General features: G+C 37.2%; 1 protein-coding gene across 5 annotated transcripts in view; it reads left to right on the top strand.

Moving 5' to 3' along the window:
- Nucleotides 1-20,656, top strand: part of LOC121425031 (probable JmjC domain-containing histone demethylation protein 2C) — an 80,029-nt gene that overhangs the window by 40,901 nt on the left and 18,472 nt on the right. For 2 of the 5 annotated variants that reach the window (XM_041620966.1, XM_041620970.1), the window contains 6 exons: nucleotides 4,696-4,781; nucleotides 9,184-9,403; nucleotides 15,440-17,364; nucleotides 17,747-18,058; nucleotides 18,899-19,048; nucleotides 19,530-19,652. In XM_041620966.1, coding sequence (XP_041476900.1) covers nucleotides 4,696-4,781; nucleotides 9,184-9,403; nucleotides 15,440-17,364; nucleotides 17,747-18,058; nucleotides 18,899-19,048; nucleotides 19,530-19,652 — 2,816 coding nt within the window. Of the gene's footprint in view, nucleotides 1-157; nucleotides 267-963; nucleotides 971-4,695; nucleotides 4,782-9,183; nucleotides 9,404-15,439; nucleotides 17,365-17,746; nucleotides 18,059-18,898; nucleotides 19,049-19,529; nucleotides 19,653-20,656 lie in introns of those variants that run through there. The other 3 variants (XM_041620969.1, XM_041620971.1, XM_041620968.1) reach the window with 3 other exon arrangements.

Here is a 20,656-nt window from a genome sequence, read left to right as displayed (position 1 = left end):
TTGGCCTATGTTAGGCCTAGATGTTGGTTTACATTCATTATTGACCAGGCATGTGGGGGCACAGGGTTATTCATTGTCAGTTGATTGTTTAGTTATTGACTTTCTAGACAAAAGGGATGGTTTATAGATTTTTTGCAGAGTCTGAGAAATGTCTGTCAAGTTACGTTTGCCAATGCCGAAAGCTTATTACTTGAGTAAAACTGGAGGGGTGGGGCCATTGATAACAAAGAGTCAGGGACGTTATAAAGATCACTTCAAGGGTAACAGTAAGTGGGATTAGCGATGTCTGCCTGGATGCGTGGATCATGTCTGCCGTAGACTGATGAGGGCACTATACAGTGATGAATAGGACAGGGGTGATTAAAAGGAAATCTGCAGCATGCTGTGTGTTGAAGCATGTGCCTGGCATTCTCGTCTGTCTGTGTTTGTTGTGTAGTGAGTGTGTGTATGGTGTGTGTCTTTGAGAAAGAGAGAACGAATGATGAAGGCTAGAGGTGTAGCGCAATACAGCAATTGGGTCGCTACCCTCTTTTCCTCTTCATTACTAGCCAGACTTTACAGTGAAGGAAGTACCCAATAAATGGTTTATTCCTTTTCTTCTCACGATGACATGGTGAAGTCACTTCTTCGAAGTGAATGGCAGGGATGCCATAGAAGATCGGTTGTCTTTCTATCTCACTATCCTCGCATGCTATCCTAGCAGCGCCTCATTTTGGCTCCATCCATTCGCCCTGTGATTCAATTTTAATGTGGTCAGGATATTTGTTGCCCCTTTCTCTCTGCATTTTTGCCACGCAATTGGGAGTGATGAATGACGTCTTGTTGAGTGAAATCATTTGTTAGTAACTCTCCTTATTCTAAGTACAAGAGATGGAAACAATAAGATATGATGATGATGTGTGTGGTCGTGATTCTGCCAGATGCTTGTCAGCTTGGTTACCAGACTATTGGATATAGTTTATAATCCGTGGTGAGTGATGGACTGTTCTATTTTGGTTTTGCCTATCGGTTATTATGATAAATATTTTTTGCAACTAATATCTTCCCTAGCTGGGTCAATACATAAATGTGTCATAATTCAAGTCTTATATATTATCCATACTCCATAGGGACTTGAATGATAACAATATGTTTATTACCCCAATGTTTGAGTCCGTTCAAACAGTGGTGTCTAGGATATGGATAATTTGTCTATGGTGTGATGACTCTGTATGACTCCATCACTAAATCTAATTTCCCTGCGCCTGGATTCCTAGAGGTCAAGTTGGGTTCAAAGGGCAGACTAGTCATTGTTGAGTCTTGATAAACATTTCCTTTTCTAGGCATGCTGAGGAACAAAGGAATCCTTTGCCCCAGGGTTGGTTGGTAGGTGGGTGGATAAGGTTACACATGGAAAGTCAAGAATGCAATTATTTCAGGAGGTGATGGGTCAAAGGAAGACATTGGGATCGGGACATGGTAGGAAATTACATGTATTTGACCTCTTTTTTCTCAATATTACCCCCCCCCAAAAAAAAATTCTTCCTGATATGAGAGAAGATGAGTAAAGTACTGTTTTTTTATTCATCCAAATATGGCAAATTATACTCTAATAACATGACGAGATTAGCAATCCCAACTTATGAAGGAACATGCAATATATGGCATGGCTAGTACATGTAATTCATCCTTGAATGTGGTAGGTAGTTGTTGTAGTTTCATGGTAGTCATGGTAGTAGGTAGTAAGGATGTCACTTTCCGTTTGCGTGTGGTGGTTGTGGGGGGGGTGACAATTCCCCTATGTCCCTCTTGTGTTTGCTACTGTATATGCATTCAAAAACATAGGTCCACTTATGTAATGTTGAATGTTTTCTCTAGATACATCACTCTAATTGGATGCACCTGCACACCTAAGAGATTTCTGGGACAAATTGCTTGGAATAGCCTTCGGAAAGTGATTTTGATATCACCAATGGTCTGTGTAAGAGAAAATCATTCATTGAATGAATGATTGTAGATCATTTAAGGTATTGAGACTTTCCAATGTACGGCAGGGTTTGAGGTAATTTTGGATTTTAGGGATGCAAACATATTTCTCAAGGAAAACAAAAACAGACCCCTCCTGCCACACTCAAACGCAATTCCAATTGAGATAAGGACGTGTTCCTTTTGCGATTTTCACAAAGCTGGATAGAATAGTAAAGTTTGTTAAAGACACAAGAAATACACATTTGAAAAGGAATGCGTACAGTACTTGTTAATAGATGGAATACAAATTTGTCAGACTCTCTCTTAGTCGTCAAGTGTTGGGACATACAAGAGTATAGTGAATTTTGAAATGATGCAAGATTCAATTGCAACAGGTGAAGTAGCATTAGAATCTTGGTTTCTGGATGTGCTTTAGTGGTCATAAGATTGTGATGCAATTCCCCAAGGTGATTAACCGTAACCAGTGTGATACTTTGATCTCATTTCTATCTATAGGCCTATTAACCTTCATTTGGATTAGTATTTTCTTGGTATGATTGTTAAGGTGGAGAGGAGTACATGTTTGACCAGAGATAAGATATTTCAGTCTTCCAAACTGTTTGTCTACAGCTGTAACACTGCTAAAATTATATCATTGACATAGGTACGCATAGGGAGGTGTTCTAATGATAATTATCCTATTGACCTCTAAATTCTGTCATGATTTATACTTTGCAGTTTGTGCATAGACCATACAGATACAGTACTAGTTAGCATAGAGTAAATATTCATTGTCTTAAAAGAGAGGTGTATTTATCATGGATACTAGAAGCGTGGTATCAGTGAATTGTCTGTTTCAAATAGCTTACCTCTGTCTGCATCATCAAGTCAACATTGATTATGATATATTACCAATAGGCAGTCTGCAGAATCAACCTGTTAATACATAAAAAGAAAAGAATAGTAACTACTAGTACAACTTTATTACATTAAGGTCAATTTGGTGTCAAATCAATTCTGTTTCATTACTACATGATGTACATAGTACAATATCCATTGAAATGAATAATTGCTGTATACCAGCAAAAAATAGATATATATTTAGAAAGAGAGAGAGAGAGAGCGCAAGTGAGCATATCTGTTACAATTTGTTTGGAATCTTTTTTTCTTTCAATGACCTGTGGGTGGGGAAATGGATAATCTTTTTTCAAGGGAAGGACATTGTTGAGTGGCCTTTTGTTACCTGATACACTCACAGAACCGTGAAGGTATTAGCACTAGCAGTTAGTGAGTGCTGCTGGAGTTATCTGCTCTCCAGTCCTACATTGCTTGGGTGGCTATGACTGAGCTTCTGAGGTGATCCCTAACTCTGTTGCTCTGCTATGCATGAGTTGCCTTTCAATAGGAAAACACCAAGAGGACTAGTCTGGCTCTACTCCAACTGATGGAAAACACTCACAGGGGATTGAAATCTTTTGTATTTATTGAAATTGAATGCTCTTTAATTGAAATGAGGAATGATATGACAGATGAATCATTTTTTTTTGGTTCCGAACTCTCATGTTATAAGAACATTATCCTTCCATGGTAAATATGACAGTGTATCATGCCTAATTTATGTGCTATGGACAGAGCTTTCATCCAAGTTTGTTATATTATATGACATTCCCAATTTGTGTTTTCAGTAGTGTTGTAGATACATGTAGGCATACAACTTTTGAGTCACTATGAATTTTATCAATGACATCCATATGAATAAATCTGCATTGCAACCATGTTGAGTTTCGTAAAGGGGATCGACTTCCTGAAATGATATAGCCAAGTCTCCATGCAGAACACATGTCACTCTCGATTTCATTTTAATCTGTCGTTAATGTAGGAAATTGCATTAAATGAATGAGACAGCCTCTCAAAAAGCTTCACAGGGCAAACTTTGCTAAAAGGTCATCTGCATTATGTTTTAACTGTGGAATATACTCAGGCGGTTTGCTCTGTCAACAGTGAGTACGGTTTCAGCAAACAAAGATTGTATTGACAGTATGTGGCTTGTGGGAAAGATAGGGATTGTAGACTGGGTTTTGAACAATGGGTTAGCATGGAACATTAAACACAGCTCCATTACAATGATATATCTAGATTAAAATGCTGCATAGTGCTCCTTTATGATTCTTGTGTCACATGTACTGCCATTCACATACGTAGCTTGTTGATTTATTTTAAAGGAAAATGAGTGAAAAAGTTGTTTGAATCGTGGGAAATGAGTGTTTGTATTCTGAAAAATAAGTGAGAATGTTATTGGCATAAAGTGTATGTAAGTAAAGAATGTGAGAGTATTGCTGTATGAATGTGAATGTGTTATTGAAAATTTGTGTGATTTTGGTTTTAATTTTAAGAACATTTTTATGAATGCCGTACCATGGAAAATGAGTTTGAATGAATATTGTGTTGTATCAAGGAAACTGTGCTATCCCCTTGTGTTCCATCAGATATTCATAAATCAGTTGTGCTGTGTTGACCGACAATTTGTTTGATCTGAAAATTGTCCTTGTATTAGACTGGATAAGAAGCATTATCATGTTTGCTTTGAAAATGATTATCTGGCGGTGTGGGATGAAATATCTGAATACTCCCCAGCTTTTCTCCTGGATATTTTGAAGAATTAATGTTTTTGTGATCAAAGAATTTATTTTGAAGTCAAACCTCTGTTTCCTTAATTTTGAACATTCCATTTCTTTTTTTTTGTTGCAGTTGTGAATTCTCTTCTAAAGGGAGAAAACGTTGGGATTACAAGACGTACTAACAGGGCTCCAGCTGTTACTACCCAAGCTACCACTGTAAGTATTACACATCTCTCTTTCACTGTGTCTTCATTTTTTTTCAATTAATTCTATGCACTTTGAAAAAATATCCACATTATTATAAAAACAAAACAACAAAGAAGCACAAAAATCAGATGGGCAAATTATCCTCCTCTGAGTTGTAAATTGATTGAAATAGCAGTGTAGGGTACTTACACTTACATTAATTGTTTGGAAGCGAAAAGCTCAAAACAAACCAAAATGATAAAGACCCTGCCCATCTTAATGGTAAATACTGGTATATTAGATCTTTACATCTTTCAAACAAGGTCGAGGTCAGGGTTGTTTGTGAAATTGATGAAAGAAGAAGGGGAAAGATGAAATTCAGAAAGATGCGGTTGCGTTACATTGACGCGATCGCCTGTAGCTCTTATTCCCTGATTTTAATAATTGCTGGAATGAACAATGAGAGACGGCAATCAATATGACATGTACGATGCTTTTTATTCCACTGTCTTGCTTTCCCGCTGAGTATTATCCAACGCTCTTATTATTTGGGTCTGATGATCAACGTTTCTAAGAAAGGGCCTCAAGAATCGTCAGCTTGTGCTCTTCAAATGCCATCAAGAAGATCAGTGATAAAGCTTCCCCTCCTAATGTATCTCGGCCTATATATAGCGTGATGATGATAAACCCGACTCTTACTGACATCAAGAGTAATCAGTACACACACTATTAGACATAGGTTGACTAAAAAGGGAACGATTTTTATCACTCGCAAATTGACACGTTTTGCAATTATACATCCTGTGTGTGTGTGTGTTTGTGTGGAATGGTAATCCTTTTGCCAGTGCTGCATAAAATTTGCATTTCAAGCCTGCGCTTCATTTATTACCTCAATGGTGATGTATGAAGAGTTGTAAACCTTTTTAACATGTATGCTGATTGGGTTATTAACCAGCAGTTGGAAGTCATTGAATTGGTTGGTATTTGAATAAGGTTGAATTAAATGTGTGCTGAGGTAGAAGATAAGAGGTAATCTCAAAGAAATTCCATGAACAAAGAAGTACATGTAGATAGGCCCTGTGTGATGTATATCATAAAATCGTGGAATTCAACATAGAATATGATTTAATTTGAATCATCCAAGTATCATCAACAAGGATGTCTCATGTGATGTTTTTCCAAGTCCTGCACACAATGACTGACATGATTTTCTAGACATGATTTTAATCTCCATGCCTATCAACATGATGTCTAATAGTAGGCCATCTTGAAGTTGAATAACATGAAACAGAAGGTGCTTTCAGACCTACCTGATCAACTAAATGAACATATTACTACTTGTCTAAGCCTAAAAATATGCATATTTCTTCCCGCTTCAAATGTAATAGTTTCTTTTTTTTCTGGGGTGCAAAATAGAAAAATTTTTATGTAAGATTACCCAATTTTTAAGCTATCTCTTACCTACTTTTTGGCTTGGGGATATTACAAGTTCTTAACTTGCCCACTGGCAAAACACCTGTGCCCGTATTCTGATAGCAGGTTTAACTTTAACTTGGGTTTAAAGTTGTGGTTTAAGTATGGATAGCCAATTGTTACATAATCATGAACAGTAGAGATATACTGCAGCCCATTTGGCTCTCAAATCATTCATAATTGTCTAGGAAATATAAGTAGATTGTCTTCACCATTGATGAATCAGGAAAGAGCACAGTAAATATAAGAAACATGCTAATTAATAACAAAATTGATACTTTTGGCTTCCCATATTTAAACCACAACTTTAAACCCGACTTCAGAATACGGGCCCTGGTGTTTTCTATGATGAGATTGATATGAAAGTATCTTACCCATCACATGAACTCAAGGCATGCCAGAACTATCCTTGGAATCACCTTTGTCCTTTAAATACCCTTCAATGCCTGTCTGCATGAAGGTCTTCAGTTATCATTGTGTTTACAGATCAGATAATCTTCAATGCAACAGACTTCCAACAACCATTAGAGCCTTGTTCATATGTGATGCAGGTATCTGCTTCAAACAACTATAGCAGCCTGCATGTACCAGATATATAGATGAAGATGGTTTTACAGTTGATATAAAATATTTTTTATATTTTTCTCTTGGGTCTTTACAAAAGTGTTTAATTTGTTTGCCACATCAACCTTATATGCAAACAATTTTGAATTCACATACAATCTTAAAACAGTTATGCAGGCCTTGATTGAATAATAAAACAAAGTTGTTAGATCACTTTGTGAAAGCAATGCACTACCCAATATTTGAACAGGGCTGCAACCTCTGTTTTATTATAAGGTCATGAACCATCTATTCAGTTATTTTCATTGACGGATTGCCATTGGCCAATGAGATTGAAGGATTGCAGTAGCTTTTAACAGATGCCTGAAAAATTGACCTATTGCTTCATGAAATACTATCTAAATGTACTAGTCGTACAGGAAATATTTACATACTGCTATTTTCACTCCAGATCCCTTGAAATTGTCTCTTTATTGCTATCTCAAAATATCACATCCGCTTTGAAGTTTTCCTCTTGACCTCAAATAACTAATAATGAAACTGAAAGCTTGTGTTCTCGACTGTTGTAGTCCTTGTGTCCTTCCTTGATTTGGTTCAATCTCAAGAGCTTACAGACAGAGTAAGATTAGAATGATGAAAGCCTCCTAGGACTAGAGGAAAGTTTTTAGTATTAGTATTTAGTATTTTTAAAGGTCAAGTCCACCTCAGAAAAATGTTGATTTGAATCAATAGAGAAAAATCAGACAAGCACAATGCTGAAAATTTCATCAAAATCAGATGTAAAATAAGAAAGTTATGACATTTCAAAGTTTCGCTTATTTTCAACAAAATAGTTGTATGAACGAGCCAGTTACATCCAAATGAGAGAGTCGATGATGTCACTCACTCACTATTTCTTTTGTTTTTTATTGTTTGAATTATACAATATTTCAATTTTTACGAATTTGACGATTAGGACCTCCTTGCCTGAAGCACAAAATGTTAACATAATGGAATTTCACGTGTTCAGGGAGGAATGAAACTTCATTTCACATGACAATGACGAGAAAATAAAAATATTTCATATTTCATTTAATAAAATACAAAAGAAATAGTGAGTGATGTCATCAACTCTCTCATTTGGATGTAAATGGCTCGTTCATACAACTATTTTGTTGAAAATAAGCGAAACTTTAAAATGCCATAACTTTCTTATTTTACATCTGATTTGATGAAATTTTCAGTGTTATCCTTGTTTAATTATTCTCTTTTTATTCAAATCAAGTTTTTGTTGGGGTGGACTTGTCCTTTAATTGTAGTCATATAACAGAGATTGAAACTGCTGGGTCTCTAGGCTGATCTTGAAATAATAGTATGTTGTTGAATTTCAAGTGTTAGTTTCCTGGTTGGGAACTATTGCTAGTCTTCTATTATGATTTGGTATCCGGGATTGAATTTATTTGAATTTTTTTTCTTCAATAGAAATTCAAATTCAAATGGTATAACAAAGAATTTATATACTTAAAAGTCGCATCTTAAAGGGTTATCTTTTATTATGTTTTATTGAAGTTTAAAATTGGTATGGCTTGAACTAGAGGAAACATTTTCTTTATTCCAGGAACTTATCCTGTTTTTAATTTCACAATCTTTTTTCTGGATCTCGAGCTTAAAATTTAATGCCATATAGTTTCTAACATGGCATTTACTTGATTTTAGGAGCATTCATGCAAATGTAACCATGCAGGTTCTTGAGCAAACTCTTGGTTCTGGTCGACCGTGTGGTGGTGTCAAAGAGACTCCTGCCCATGATTTTTAGAAGTCAAATCAAGGTTAACCAGTGCCTGTAATACCCATTTTGTCATGCACGTGATGACTCCGTATCTTGACTCTCTATCTTGACTCTCAGTAGGTGGTTTCAGACCGCCTCGAAGTTCGCCAGTTCCAGGTATTCTCTGATCGGGAAATTTACCCCGATCAGAAAATACCAGGTATTTTGGTAATGTGAAAGCAAACTACGCGTAATCTCCCCGAAAGAAAATACCCGCTAAATAGTAGGTACTTGGCGAAATTACGAGAACTTTCGTGGGGATTTTTCCAAGGTCGCAGGTATTTTGGCGATGTGAAAGCAAATTACGGGAACTGTTATCCCAGCGTGTAGTTGGGTGCGGCGGCGTGGGTGGCTGCTGGGCTAGAGATTTTGAATCTCCCGCCTTGCCTGCTTATCAGACCACACTGCGCATGCTCGTAACTTCGGGAACTTATCCCGAAGGATGTGTTTCGGGGCGGTGTGAATGCAGGAATAACTAACGGGTATTTTTTAGCCTTAAAAAGTTCTCGTAATTTAACGGGGATTCTTGTGATCGAGGCGGTTTGAAACCGCCTAATCTTGACTCTCAATCACCTTCCCTCTATCCAGACGACCCACACCCGGACAGTGCAGAGGAGCCACAGTCCAAGTCATGCCCCTTCTGGACCCCAGACTACAGTTATCAGTAACAACAGCAGTAGCAGTAGCGGAGGTAACAGTGGAAGCAGTAACAGTAAGAAGAAAAGGAAAGAAAATAAAGATGTCACCCCAGTCTCCACCCCGCCTGTTGTCCCTCAAGAACAACCAGAGAAAGGTGACAAGACTTTAGGTAAGTGCTAGTTTTTAAAGTCATTGAAACAACTAGGATCCAATGTGTGTGCATTTTTTTTAAATGTAGGGTCAAATAAACCTGCATGAATAATGAGAAAGAACAGATCCTAGAACTATGCATATTTGAAAAAACATAAATAAAGTCGCGCTGTTGTTGTCTGTTGTCTTTTTCATTGAAATAAATTGCAATGGGTTTTTGAAATATGCAAAGTTGACTGATTCAAATCTTCAGATAAAATCTTTTAATTTTACATTCGGGATGAAAAATAATCTAAAAAGTGTGGATTTAGCAATTGCAGCACTGAACAAAAATTTGAGTCCCTGGTACAGACTATTATTAAAATTTTGGACCAAATTTGGAGGAATTAATGAAAGGGCAATCAGTTCGCTTAGTTTGTCATGAGATATGGGGTTACATTTAGTATTGTAAATCTCAAAAAAAAATTATAGCGAGTTTCAGGTTAGGTTTGAGGTTAATTCTTGTTATTTTGAGTTCAGTATTTTTATTTTTTGAGGTTGTGATCAGGAAATCGGTGAGTCTCGGATGTTGACCATGGCACAGTTATCACCACAACAGGTGTTGAATCTCACTATATTTTTCCTGTCTTCAATGAAAATTGTTGCTTACAGGAAGAAATGTCTTGATTGTTCTTGGATAAGTCCAAGGTGTTTCAGTCATTTCTGATTCTTTACATTATCAAGAATGTTAGTACAGGAAATGAAAAACAAGCGTTTTCCTGAGAGTTGGTCAATTGAAAGTTCATGGTGTTTGATACCATCATGGACCTAGTATGGTCCATGATACCATTGAATGAACTGATCATAGTTACGCTCTTGTGCAGTTATTTTTAAATTGATATTTTACACCTGTTAATACTTTGTGGGCTTGTGTTCCATTATTTTTATGAAAAGATGCTTGTGGGATAGTTGTATGAAAGATGCAGTTCCGACTTTTGATAAGGTTTACATTGATTTTTATATCTAACGAATGTAATCAATCATAAAAATAATTTCCAGGGTTAATCGTATAAAAGCTTTTTGTTTCGGGGCATAAGTATGCATCTCCGTGTTAATCAATTGCATGAGGCATATATATCTTAGACTTGCCTTGTCTTCAGTTAATTTTGAATCTGTTGCTCCATTGACAAAAATGTAGTGTTGAAAATGATCAGTTGAATTTTAATCCGTATTTAGCACTTTTGTGAAGCAAAGATAGGTTGGCCTTGCCTTGTCTTTATGAGTTGACAATTGCAAATGAGAGGATATATCCTGTCCAGTCTATCTTGAGTAATGTGCAATTAAAAATAGGATCATATGGATTAGCTACAGTATATCGGATTAACATGTCTTCTTAATAGCAACACATTAAATTGGGAACACAATGCAATTTAGGGTCAAAGGAGTGTGTTGTTCTCCATACACAAATCCTGATTGATAAGCTTGGTTTGTTTGCAGAGGGTTTTTTTTTGTGAAACATGAAGAAAGAGCCAACTCATGCATCAGTCAGTCACCACAAAGACATTACTTGAAATCACCCCCCCCCCCCTTGTCTCTCCCATTCTATGACTCATGGTGCCAGGAAGACATTGCAATGTTCAGAGATCAATCCACAGCAAGGCCTCCTCCACATTCCAATAAACCCTGACAATATAACTAACTATCTGACCTTGCCAAGTGATTATAGGTCATGGGTGATGGTTACAGATAAAGAAATGTGCACGGAATAGAAATGGGGCTGTTTTATGATCACGAAACCCAAGTTTAATGGCCATTACAGATGTGATGATTTATAACCATGGCAATCAGACATGCCATGAATGTGAAAATTCTCAAGCGCTATATATACATCCTTGTCTTGGATGTGTGAAGATATTTCCCACACATCATTTTGTGGGTCTGTCCTTTTGGGGCTGTGGTGCGTATTACCATTAACTGTTGTGTGTTGTGGTATTTTTATTGATTAATCGTTTGAAAAAATCAATGTACCATGGGATTAAGAAATATTGTAAGCATCCTTGTCAGCAAACAGCATGTACCGTATCTGTTATGCTAGATTACGGGTAGGCTTTCCTAATTGCTTGTTTTTCAATATTTCATTAGATCTTGAATTGAAAACATGCACATGTTATGGTCTTATACTTAAGTTCCTGTTACATGATGTTGGATTGTAATGAAATGGTAATTGGATTATTTTGTATATTCAGAAAAGGACACAGGCCTGCTATTTGACCTTGTGGTTTTACTACATTGGCTAATCTATTGCGATAAAGGTGTTTGCGCTGGGGGATGTTTTTCAAGCAGGTGCAACTTAAAATTACACAAATTCATAACATGTCATTGCGTTAAGTGAATGAATTAGATCATGTTCATCTAACACCTATTCAGCAATGAGATTTTAACACGTGTTTGATAATTGATATCATATGCACATTAGCAGTTAACAAAGAGTTCAAACTTTTTATAGGCCAAGTCTTTCTCAGAAATAACTTTGAAGTTTTTTTTTTGTAGAGAAAAATTATATGGTTTAATGCTGATAATTTCTTCAATATGGTGAAAATATGAGAAAATTACTTCTCTATGTTTTCCTGTGTTCACAAAACAGTAGATGCACATATTTCCTGATATTGAAATGAGGGAGTTTATGATACCACACATTCCTTATTTCTTTTGTATTTTATTATTCTTAGATTAATATGAAATATTAAAATTTGTTGATAATGATTTGGTATTTAAGCTATTAAGCTATTCCATCAGGCACAATAAAGTAAAACGAGTTTACGTGTTCCATGACTTAAGTTTCACATCATCAGTGGAAAAAATGAAATAATTGATATTTCAAGTAATAAAGTCCAAAATATATAGGCCTAATAAATATGTGACACAAATTGGCTCCTTAATTTTCATACAGCCCATGAATGATGTGCATGTCACTATTTTGTGAAAAAATGCAAATTCACAGGCCCATATTTTTAAAAGAGGTTTCAAAATTTGTACCATGGTACGAAACCATGCACTATATGGGTTTCTTGTATTTTTGTGCTTCAATTACATGTAGGCACCCTTTACAAAAAGGGCATATTTCTAATTGGACTGTATGCAGTGAAGCAATGAAATGAGCGTGATGTATTACATACATAGTCCATGGTTTTGTACCATGATACAGTTGAAACCTCTTTATAAGACGTTTCATTTTGTTCAAATCTTGGTAGAATTTTAAGTTCTGTACTTTCTCTTTTCATGCAAATCAACTTTTTGCTCAGATGTACTTGACCTTTAAGGTTGTATTTGCATCTTGTGAGGGGGTATATCATGGGCCAGAGTTTTCCAGTTATTTGTCCATTTTAAACCATTGGGAGCTCTTTCTTTTCAATTTGACATTGATTTTTCAAAGCTTCATCTTTCGAAGAGTGCGGATGATACCACATATAGGCCTAATACAAGTTACCAACATGTTTTCAAATCACTCAAATGCTTTTAAAGAAATCCATGCGTATATTATAAATACAATTCCTAAAATATTGTCTGTTGATGCTATCCTTTTATAGAAAGTGATTGATTTATTTTTATACTAATAAATTCTCAATTCGATATGAAACAAGTACATTTTATGACACCCTGCAGCCCTTTACTTACACTAGACATACATCAGGTGCATAACAAGTTACATTGAGGCTTTGGGGCATGGTAGGTTATTTTAGAGCTCGGCAATAAGTGTCAGATTGAAACAATTGGAGCATTAATCTTGTTGTCCAAAGACAACTGTCCCCATGTTTACACCTCAACTAAACCTGACCTCCTGAAAGCCATCAGGAAAGCAGTTGTTATTCATTCCCTGGTGCACTCCAAAAAACCAAACCTAATGGAGTTAGTCACCCCACACTCCCATGTAGTCTTATCAACTAGACGTTGGTAACACCTTGGCTGGCCAGTGAGCCATGCCTAACTGGATAATGGGAGGATTGAATGTCAATACTACGGTGGGAAATGCAGGCCTACTTGTTCATGTTAGCATCACCCAATATTTATAAAGAAAAAAAGATATTTGTGGATAGTAAGAGGAGGATAAGAAACAATTAAACCTCACATATAATGTGATAGAGAGGGGGGTGGGACCTTAACCCATGTTTTATTTTATTTTATTTATTCATTTTCCAACACATGGGCTGGATAGCCCTCTTCAGCCTAGCGGCTGTTTTGGAACGTTGCAGGGGAGAAACAGTTGGAAAAGTGCCAAATCAAGATGGGAAGTACTTATTTATATAGTCAGAGCATAGTTTGTGCTAGGAAAGGATGTTTAGAAGGATACATGAAAAAGAAATACTTGTGAAACCAAAACAGGCTTGTCAATGTACTTTATAATGATTTTGCACTTGATGTTATATGAAGCTTGTTGTATTTCGTTAAATGATATTATTGATTTAGTCTTCCATTTCTCTGTGTGATCCCTTGTGGGATAATAAATCCGGAAAGTGTTTATATTTATATTTGTAATGATATTTATTATCTTCTTTAGGGAGGGGGGGGGGCAGATAAATTTTGAATATCTTTATGAACTTCATTTTTTAAGTTTGATATTAAATCACTTCTAATATCAGTATAAAGTGTTGATAATCAGAGTCAGGTTTTTCCTATTCTGATACAAAGACTGTTATTTTTTTAAATGAATAGGAAACTCAAATGCCATTGGTAGGCTACACTTGGTTTTATTTGTTATATTCACATGCAGGCAAATATTACCTTGAATAATTTTTCATGTAGAGGAACATATTTATAATACATGGAAGAAAAACCAAAAGGTCAACAGGACTTTGACAGAAGCCGTTGATGGGAGTGTTTCATTAAAGGAGTTGTCAGACGTTTTATCTGACAAGTCCCATTTCATCTAACAGTTACCATAGTAACACTTATCCAATCAACATCTTTGAAAGTTGTCAGATCTGACAACATGTCGGAAAAAATGTTGATGACACACTCCACTGATGTGTTTGAAACTATTTATTCTAAACTCAATTCCTTGTTTCCAAGATTAGCAAAAATTTCATTAATTTACACATCGCAAAATTCTCTTGTTCCAGTTAACTTCCTTATATTTGAATACATCCTCAGACATTTATTTAAAAGTTGTAGTTCGAGTGTGTGAGTTACATGTATGCTGCTTTTACATTGTCTTCAGACAGATGTTTACAGTTTATATAATTGAGTGTGTGAGTGACGGCCAGAACATGTGAACATGCTTTCAGACGGTTCTTGACAATTAGTTAGTAATTAGAGTGTATGAGTGAAGAGTATTGGGGTCAAACACGCAGGGTGTCAAGGTACTATGATTAGCCATGTCTCTAGATGAGAGATCCTTTTAAGTGGATAATTTCACTTATTACAAGTTTCCTGTGCTGATGACTAAAAAGATGAAACTTGCACCTCGGCAAAGATCCTTCTTTTTGCTGTAGACTTATGAAAAGAATCTTATACTTGCTCTTTTCTGGTTATTTCTGAAAAAAATATTGGTTTGAAGTATATTGGGTACGATTAAGTGTTTTTTTTTAAGGGGAGAAGTGAAGATACAATGTATAGATATATAAAACGATAGGTTAGCAATCAATCTCAGGCTTGGCAGTTTCCTATTCCTTGTATCAAAATTAGATTTTTGCTCAGGCAATGACTGAGCATTTCAGTTGTTCGTTGTATGATTACTTCTATTATTTAACAGTCATTAGTAATTACCAGTCGAATGTCGGGCTTCATTTGCGGTAACCCCATGAACCCCAGTGGGTTATGTGCTTGAGTGTTGGGTGGTTTTGCTATTACTTGTGCTGGTTGGTTTTGGCGGCACAAACCACATTGTGGCTTGATGATTCGTAGGCCTGGCGTCATCCTGTTTCCTCTTTCAATGAGATATGTCATCGGTCTGTAATAGTGTTAGATTCCCCTTCATTCAGCTTGCTCTGCTGATGCCTGTACAACAGGTTGTAGTTGCTACGTCTGCCCAAACGATATGCCTCCTGAATATTTCTTTAACCTTTGCTTTTTCCTGCAGAAAAACCTGGCAAGGAGAAAACCTTAGGAACCTGTGCCAGTGCACACAAGAGCAAGAAGGAGAGGAAGAGAAAATCGGATGAACCGGTTGAAGAGGAGAAGAAGCCGCCATCTTGTACACCTGAGAAGCGACCAAGGTCAAATTCTGGGAATTCTGAACCATCTCAAGAACGCGTTGAGTTGAGCAAAGGTGAAACTCTTGAATCCGTTATTCCTGGTAGTGAAACAAATAAAAGTGAACCTGCATCAAAACCTGATAAAGTGTGGCAATCGAACACTACTCCTGTGCAAGTGGAATCTAAACCAAGAGAGGATATTGATGTGGGCTGTAATTCCAGTAAAACCAAGAGTAAGGCAGTAAATAAACAGGAACAAGCCATTAGCAGTGATACAAAGGATTCACGTTCCTCTACTCCGGACTCTGTCAAGAAGCATAAGTCAAAATCAAAGAAGGAGCACAGACTCAAACAAATAGAACCCACAGAGGATACTCCACTGGTTATACCTGCTATTGATCAAAGCAGAGTGACTGCATCTACTAATGTGACAACCAGTGTCTCCAAACAAATGGTTGAGTCTAAAACTGAAGCAACTGGGACTGGTGGTTTGAGGCCACCTATTCCTGAAAAGGAAGCAAACAGGAAGAACTTAAGAGAGTTTCCGTCAAATGTTCTGAGAGAACAATCACTCACATCGGCCATTGCTGGAATCATTGCTCGGGAACTGAATAGAGACTCTTCAGATGTTTCCTCAGGTGTTAGTAAGAAACCAGAACCTAATTCAGTCACATCAGGTATTTCCACATCGGAAATACAACCATCAAGTGTATGTCAGCAAATAACAAACAATAGTAGTATTACAAAATCTAGCATTAGTGATAGATCAGTGAAAAGTGGACCAATAACCACAGCGTTATATACAAGTAGTAGCCAACAGAGTGTGTTACCAAATAGGACGATAGCTTCATCAAACTCTGTACCTGTGATATCACATAGCAATGGCGGATTGACAGGACTACCAGGCATGGATAGAAACTCCTCTGGAATTTCAAGTGAAAATACCAAGTTATCAAACTCTACAAATCTTTCATCCAAACCTTTTGCTCAACACCCAGTGCTTGGTGAAAGAATCGCAAGACCTGAAGCCAGAGATCCAAGAAGAGAAACAAGTAGTTCAACAAGTGAAAAGAGTGAAGGTGGGAAGTCTTCTTCCACAGATAGGAGCAGAGACTCTGATCAGTCCAGGACAGACAAAAAGACAAATCTGGTCACTGACCTAAAGACTCCAGTACAGGTTTATCGGGATCCAAATTTGTCAGACTCGGAAGTGATTCATGTGGATTCAATTCAGCATCATCCAGCTCACTTGATGAAGATAGGGGATCAGGCACAGCATACCCCTTCTCCGGGACAACACCCTATCACTCCATCCCCACACGCACTCAGGAATCCCAGTGCCACAGCAGCCCCTGCCAATCCCAGCGCCATTGTTGCCTCGCCGAGTGCCTTCGTGGCTGCACCCTCAGTCGGTCACATTCCATCCCACCATCCCATCCAACACCACGGTCACGCCATGTTTCCTGCGCACCTCCAACTTTATCAGCAGCATCCGTTGGCCTCGCAGCTGGTCGTACCGGGACACTTCCCGCAACACCATCTCGCAGGTTTGGATCGGCATTCGCTGCAACAGCTTCATACACAGGGCCTCGTTGGGCTAGTCCAGCCTGATCCTATGACCAGAATTCGGTTGGGTGGTATACATGGGATTGTGTCTCCACAACATGCTGCTACTGCTCTTCAGGGAAGCATGCACACTGGCTTGACACAAGCTCAGTTGCAGGCCATACACCAACAACATCCTGGCTTACCACTGCCACCAAGTTGGGTTATACAGCAGGAAGAGCTGGAAAGGGCTCATCTACAGCAGGTTCGTTCATTCAATCAATTATTAAATGAATCTTGTTAAAATCAGTTGTTTAGCTGGTGCATCCAAAATGAGTTGCTAATTGGATTTAAGTTTATTTGAACCTTCATGTAGAGAGTACCAAACATTCTTTCAAATGACAGAAGGTATATGAATTTGTATATATGCAAGTAGTGATTTTACAGTGTGCTGGGGGGGGGGGGGGTGGATGGGTGGTTCGTCTGTCAGTCTGTTGCAAATTTCCCATATCAAACTACATATTAGTTTCTGCTGAATGTATGTTAATAGTTCTGTTTAAAGAGAGCTCAAATGAAATTTATTCCATGTAATTTTGTCTGTATTTCTTCTTAATGATCATTCTACAATGTTTTATTTGGTTTTACAGCAGAAAACTCAGGCTGCTGCCGCAGCTGCAGCTGAAAAGGGTTCTTCTTCCTTACCCCACCACCCATCAGCCCCAACCAGCCAGGTACGGATCGACCCTACCCCTTCAGCTGCTTCCAGCGTGGACAAGAAACCCCATCCTGCCCATCTCCCTGCAGGCTCTCACCCTCAGCATCACACACACCCCCAGCTGATGTCTGTCAGCCAGGCTGCCCAGGGTGGTGCCCAGGGTCTTGTAGGACATGAATCAGCAGCAGCAGCCGCAGTAGCTGCTCACCATGCTAGGCATCAGTATCAGGAACTGGATGCACAGGTTAGTAAGAACAGGGCAAACCTGGTGCATTGATATTTTATTATTAGCACTAGATATTGGTACAGGTCAAGTTTATAATTAGAAGTCCCCCTGGGGTGTTTAATAAAAGCTGTTCATAAACTTATGCCCAACTACATGAACAAGTGGAATATAGTATCCTCAACTTAAATGGTAAACTTTCTATTTTTACAAGATTTTTTTTTTAAGTTACTGTTATTTAATCAATCTGTAGCTTAATTTAGTCTTGACATCACTGTTTACATCAGTGTGTGAAAATTTCAGCTAGTGCATTCAAGAATGATTTCGAACCATGCTTTGCTTGCTTTTTCAGTAGTTGATAAAATTGTGTGTACTTCTACAAATGTTTTAGGAATAGTTTTTTAAAACAGCCCCTGGGTTTGTGTAGAGTCTTCAGGATCTTCCTTGGTCCATCTTACTTTCCCAGTTTGTGTGTGATTGTAATGCACCCAAAATGGTCAATTTATTATGAACATTTTTTTTTACAGAGTATAAGTGTAGTTAACTTCTATATTTTTTTACCATAATTGCTAAACAAAAACAGTTTTGATGTTTTTGTAGATCTTACAGAGTTAAGCTTCGTCCTTTTGTTTTATCCTTTTGGATTCTAGATATAAAATAGAAGGTATACATTGTAAGGGTTGCAAGGATATTTAATTTGAAGATTTCTTTATACATAGTAGCATCTTCAGATATCAAAATTTTCACTGATGGCCTAAAATCAAGTGATCATGTGAGAGGGATTCTCATTGCATGATTTGCTATTGGTTTTGTGCATAATGCTCAATAAAGAATAATAAATTTGACACCTTCTATATCCAGGCGGCTGTCCAGCAACACTTCCAGGAGTCCCTGCGGAAGCTGCAGGTGCCCTTCTCTTTCTCTGCACCTACAACAGGTGGCAGTATCACAGAAGGTACAGCTCTTCCTAAGAACAAAGGACAACTTCCCAAAGAAGCCATGGACAGACAGGTGAATTTTCTCAGGTCATGCCAGAGCTGTGGTCGGTCAGCAAGGCTCAGTGAAAAATTATGCACTTTTGAATATCTTGAAGAACTTTCAGTGGTCAATTTATTCTGTTTGAGACATCGATTTCCTCATTTGATAGTCTTCCTGAAATTCTAACTAGATTCTAAAATTTCTTAAGTTCCTTTTTTTTTTATTTATCTTTTTTATATGTATTACCTGATCTCTTATCATGGTCGATTGGAATTTAAATTGCAAGAAAACACTTGTGTGTGCATGACTTATGAAGGGACTTGACCATTCGGGGGTCCCTGCCAAGTACCTCAAAAATGATTGTGCTATAAAATCAATTACGTTACTTAATTGGCCTGTTTATAGTGATATTTGAATGCATGTGATCGATAGACGACCCCATTTATGTTTGAAAGCCCTCTTAAGATTTGAAATATGAAGTGGAATTTTTTTTTTTTTGCAATGTTATTTACAGCACAAAGAGAGGCAAGAGCATGAAGAAAGATTAAGGAGGGAAAGGGAAGAGAAAGAACTTGAATGGCAAAGAATACAGAGAGATAAGGAGCGCAAGCACCAAGACTCTGATCCCAGACTAAGAGTAAGTAGGACAGAAATGTGAATAGTTGAATGAAAAACATAAATGATTTGCAATGCCCTTTTAATTGCTTGAAAATATTCTTAAATAAGTGAAAATGGGAATGTATGCCAATTAGAATATTGGTACACAGTATCTTGTTAAAGGTATACTCACATGGTATACTCACATTAACCGAGCAGTAAAGAGATCATATCAGATGACACAATGTGTTTTTGATGTGGAATGATGGTATGGGTGATCAATCTCAGTGTTTGCTGTGAACAAGGATTAGTTCTTGAATGTTGGTGATCAGTTTTGACGCTCTTTAAAATATCTGGAAAGGGATATCGAATTTCCCGTAATTCTGAGTGACACTTGGTTAAGTGAGACATTCTTTTGCAAGTTGGTTGCTCACATTGAAGTGCTGCCACAGTTCAGGAAGCTGTAATGGTTTGATTTTAGTTTTGATCACTCGATGAAAAGTGAAACCGTGAAAATGTCAAGGCAACGAAGCCAGGCACTTATAATATTACTCTAATGTTCTAATTATGTCTTCCTGTAGTCATTAACACTAACTTCTGGAGGCCGCTTCATTAAGATGGAAGGTGTAGAGTCGTTTCCCCCTGTCAAACTTGACCTTATCCATTTAGAACCCTATCAAGTATTGAAATTCAATGTTGGAAGCTGAAGGTTGAATCATAAAATGTTTGAATAAGCTGTAAACTTTTCACCTATCCTCTCCAGAAATAGTAAAATAATGGTATTTTTGTTTAGTCCCCGACATCATTGCTGTGTTAGAGTCACGCTTATCAATACTGTTTATGAGGAATATTAGATCTGTTGAATGAAGACAAATATATATGATATAAGGATGTTCTTTGTTAGTACTGCCAATACTTTGAAAATGGTTTGGGTTTATAATACTTGAATAAGATGTGACAGAAAAAATAACCTGAACAGAAATACTATGTTTTAAAGGACTAGTTGGTCTCTAACATTGACACAGTTACCTTTCAATCGGTTTG

The sequence above is a fragment of the Lytechinus variegatus genome, chromosome 12, assembly GCF_018143015.1.
Source record: "Lytechinus variegatus isolate NC3 chromosome 12, Lvar_3.0, whole genome shotgun sequence".
Classification (NCBI taxonomy): Eukaryota; Metazoa; Echinodermata; class Echinoidea; order Temnopleuroida; family Toxopneustidae; genus Lytechinus; species Lytechinus variegatus.
Note: the sequence above shows the minus strand (reverse complement) of the source record. Positions and strands in the feature narration are given on the sequence as shown.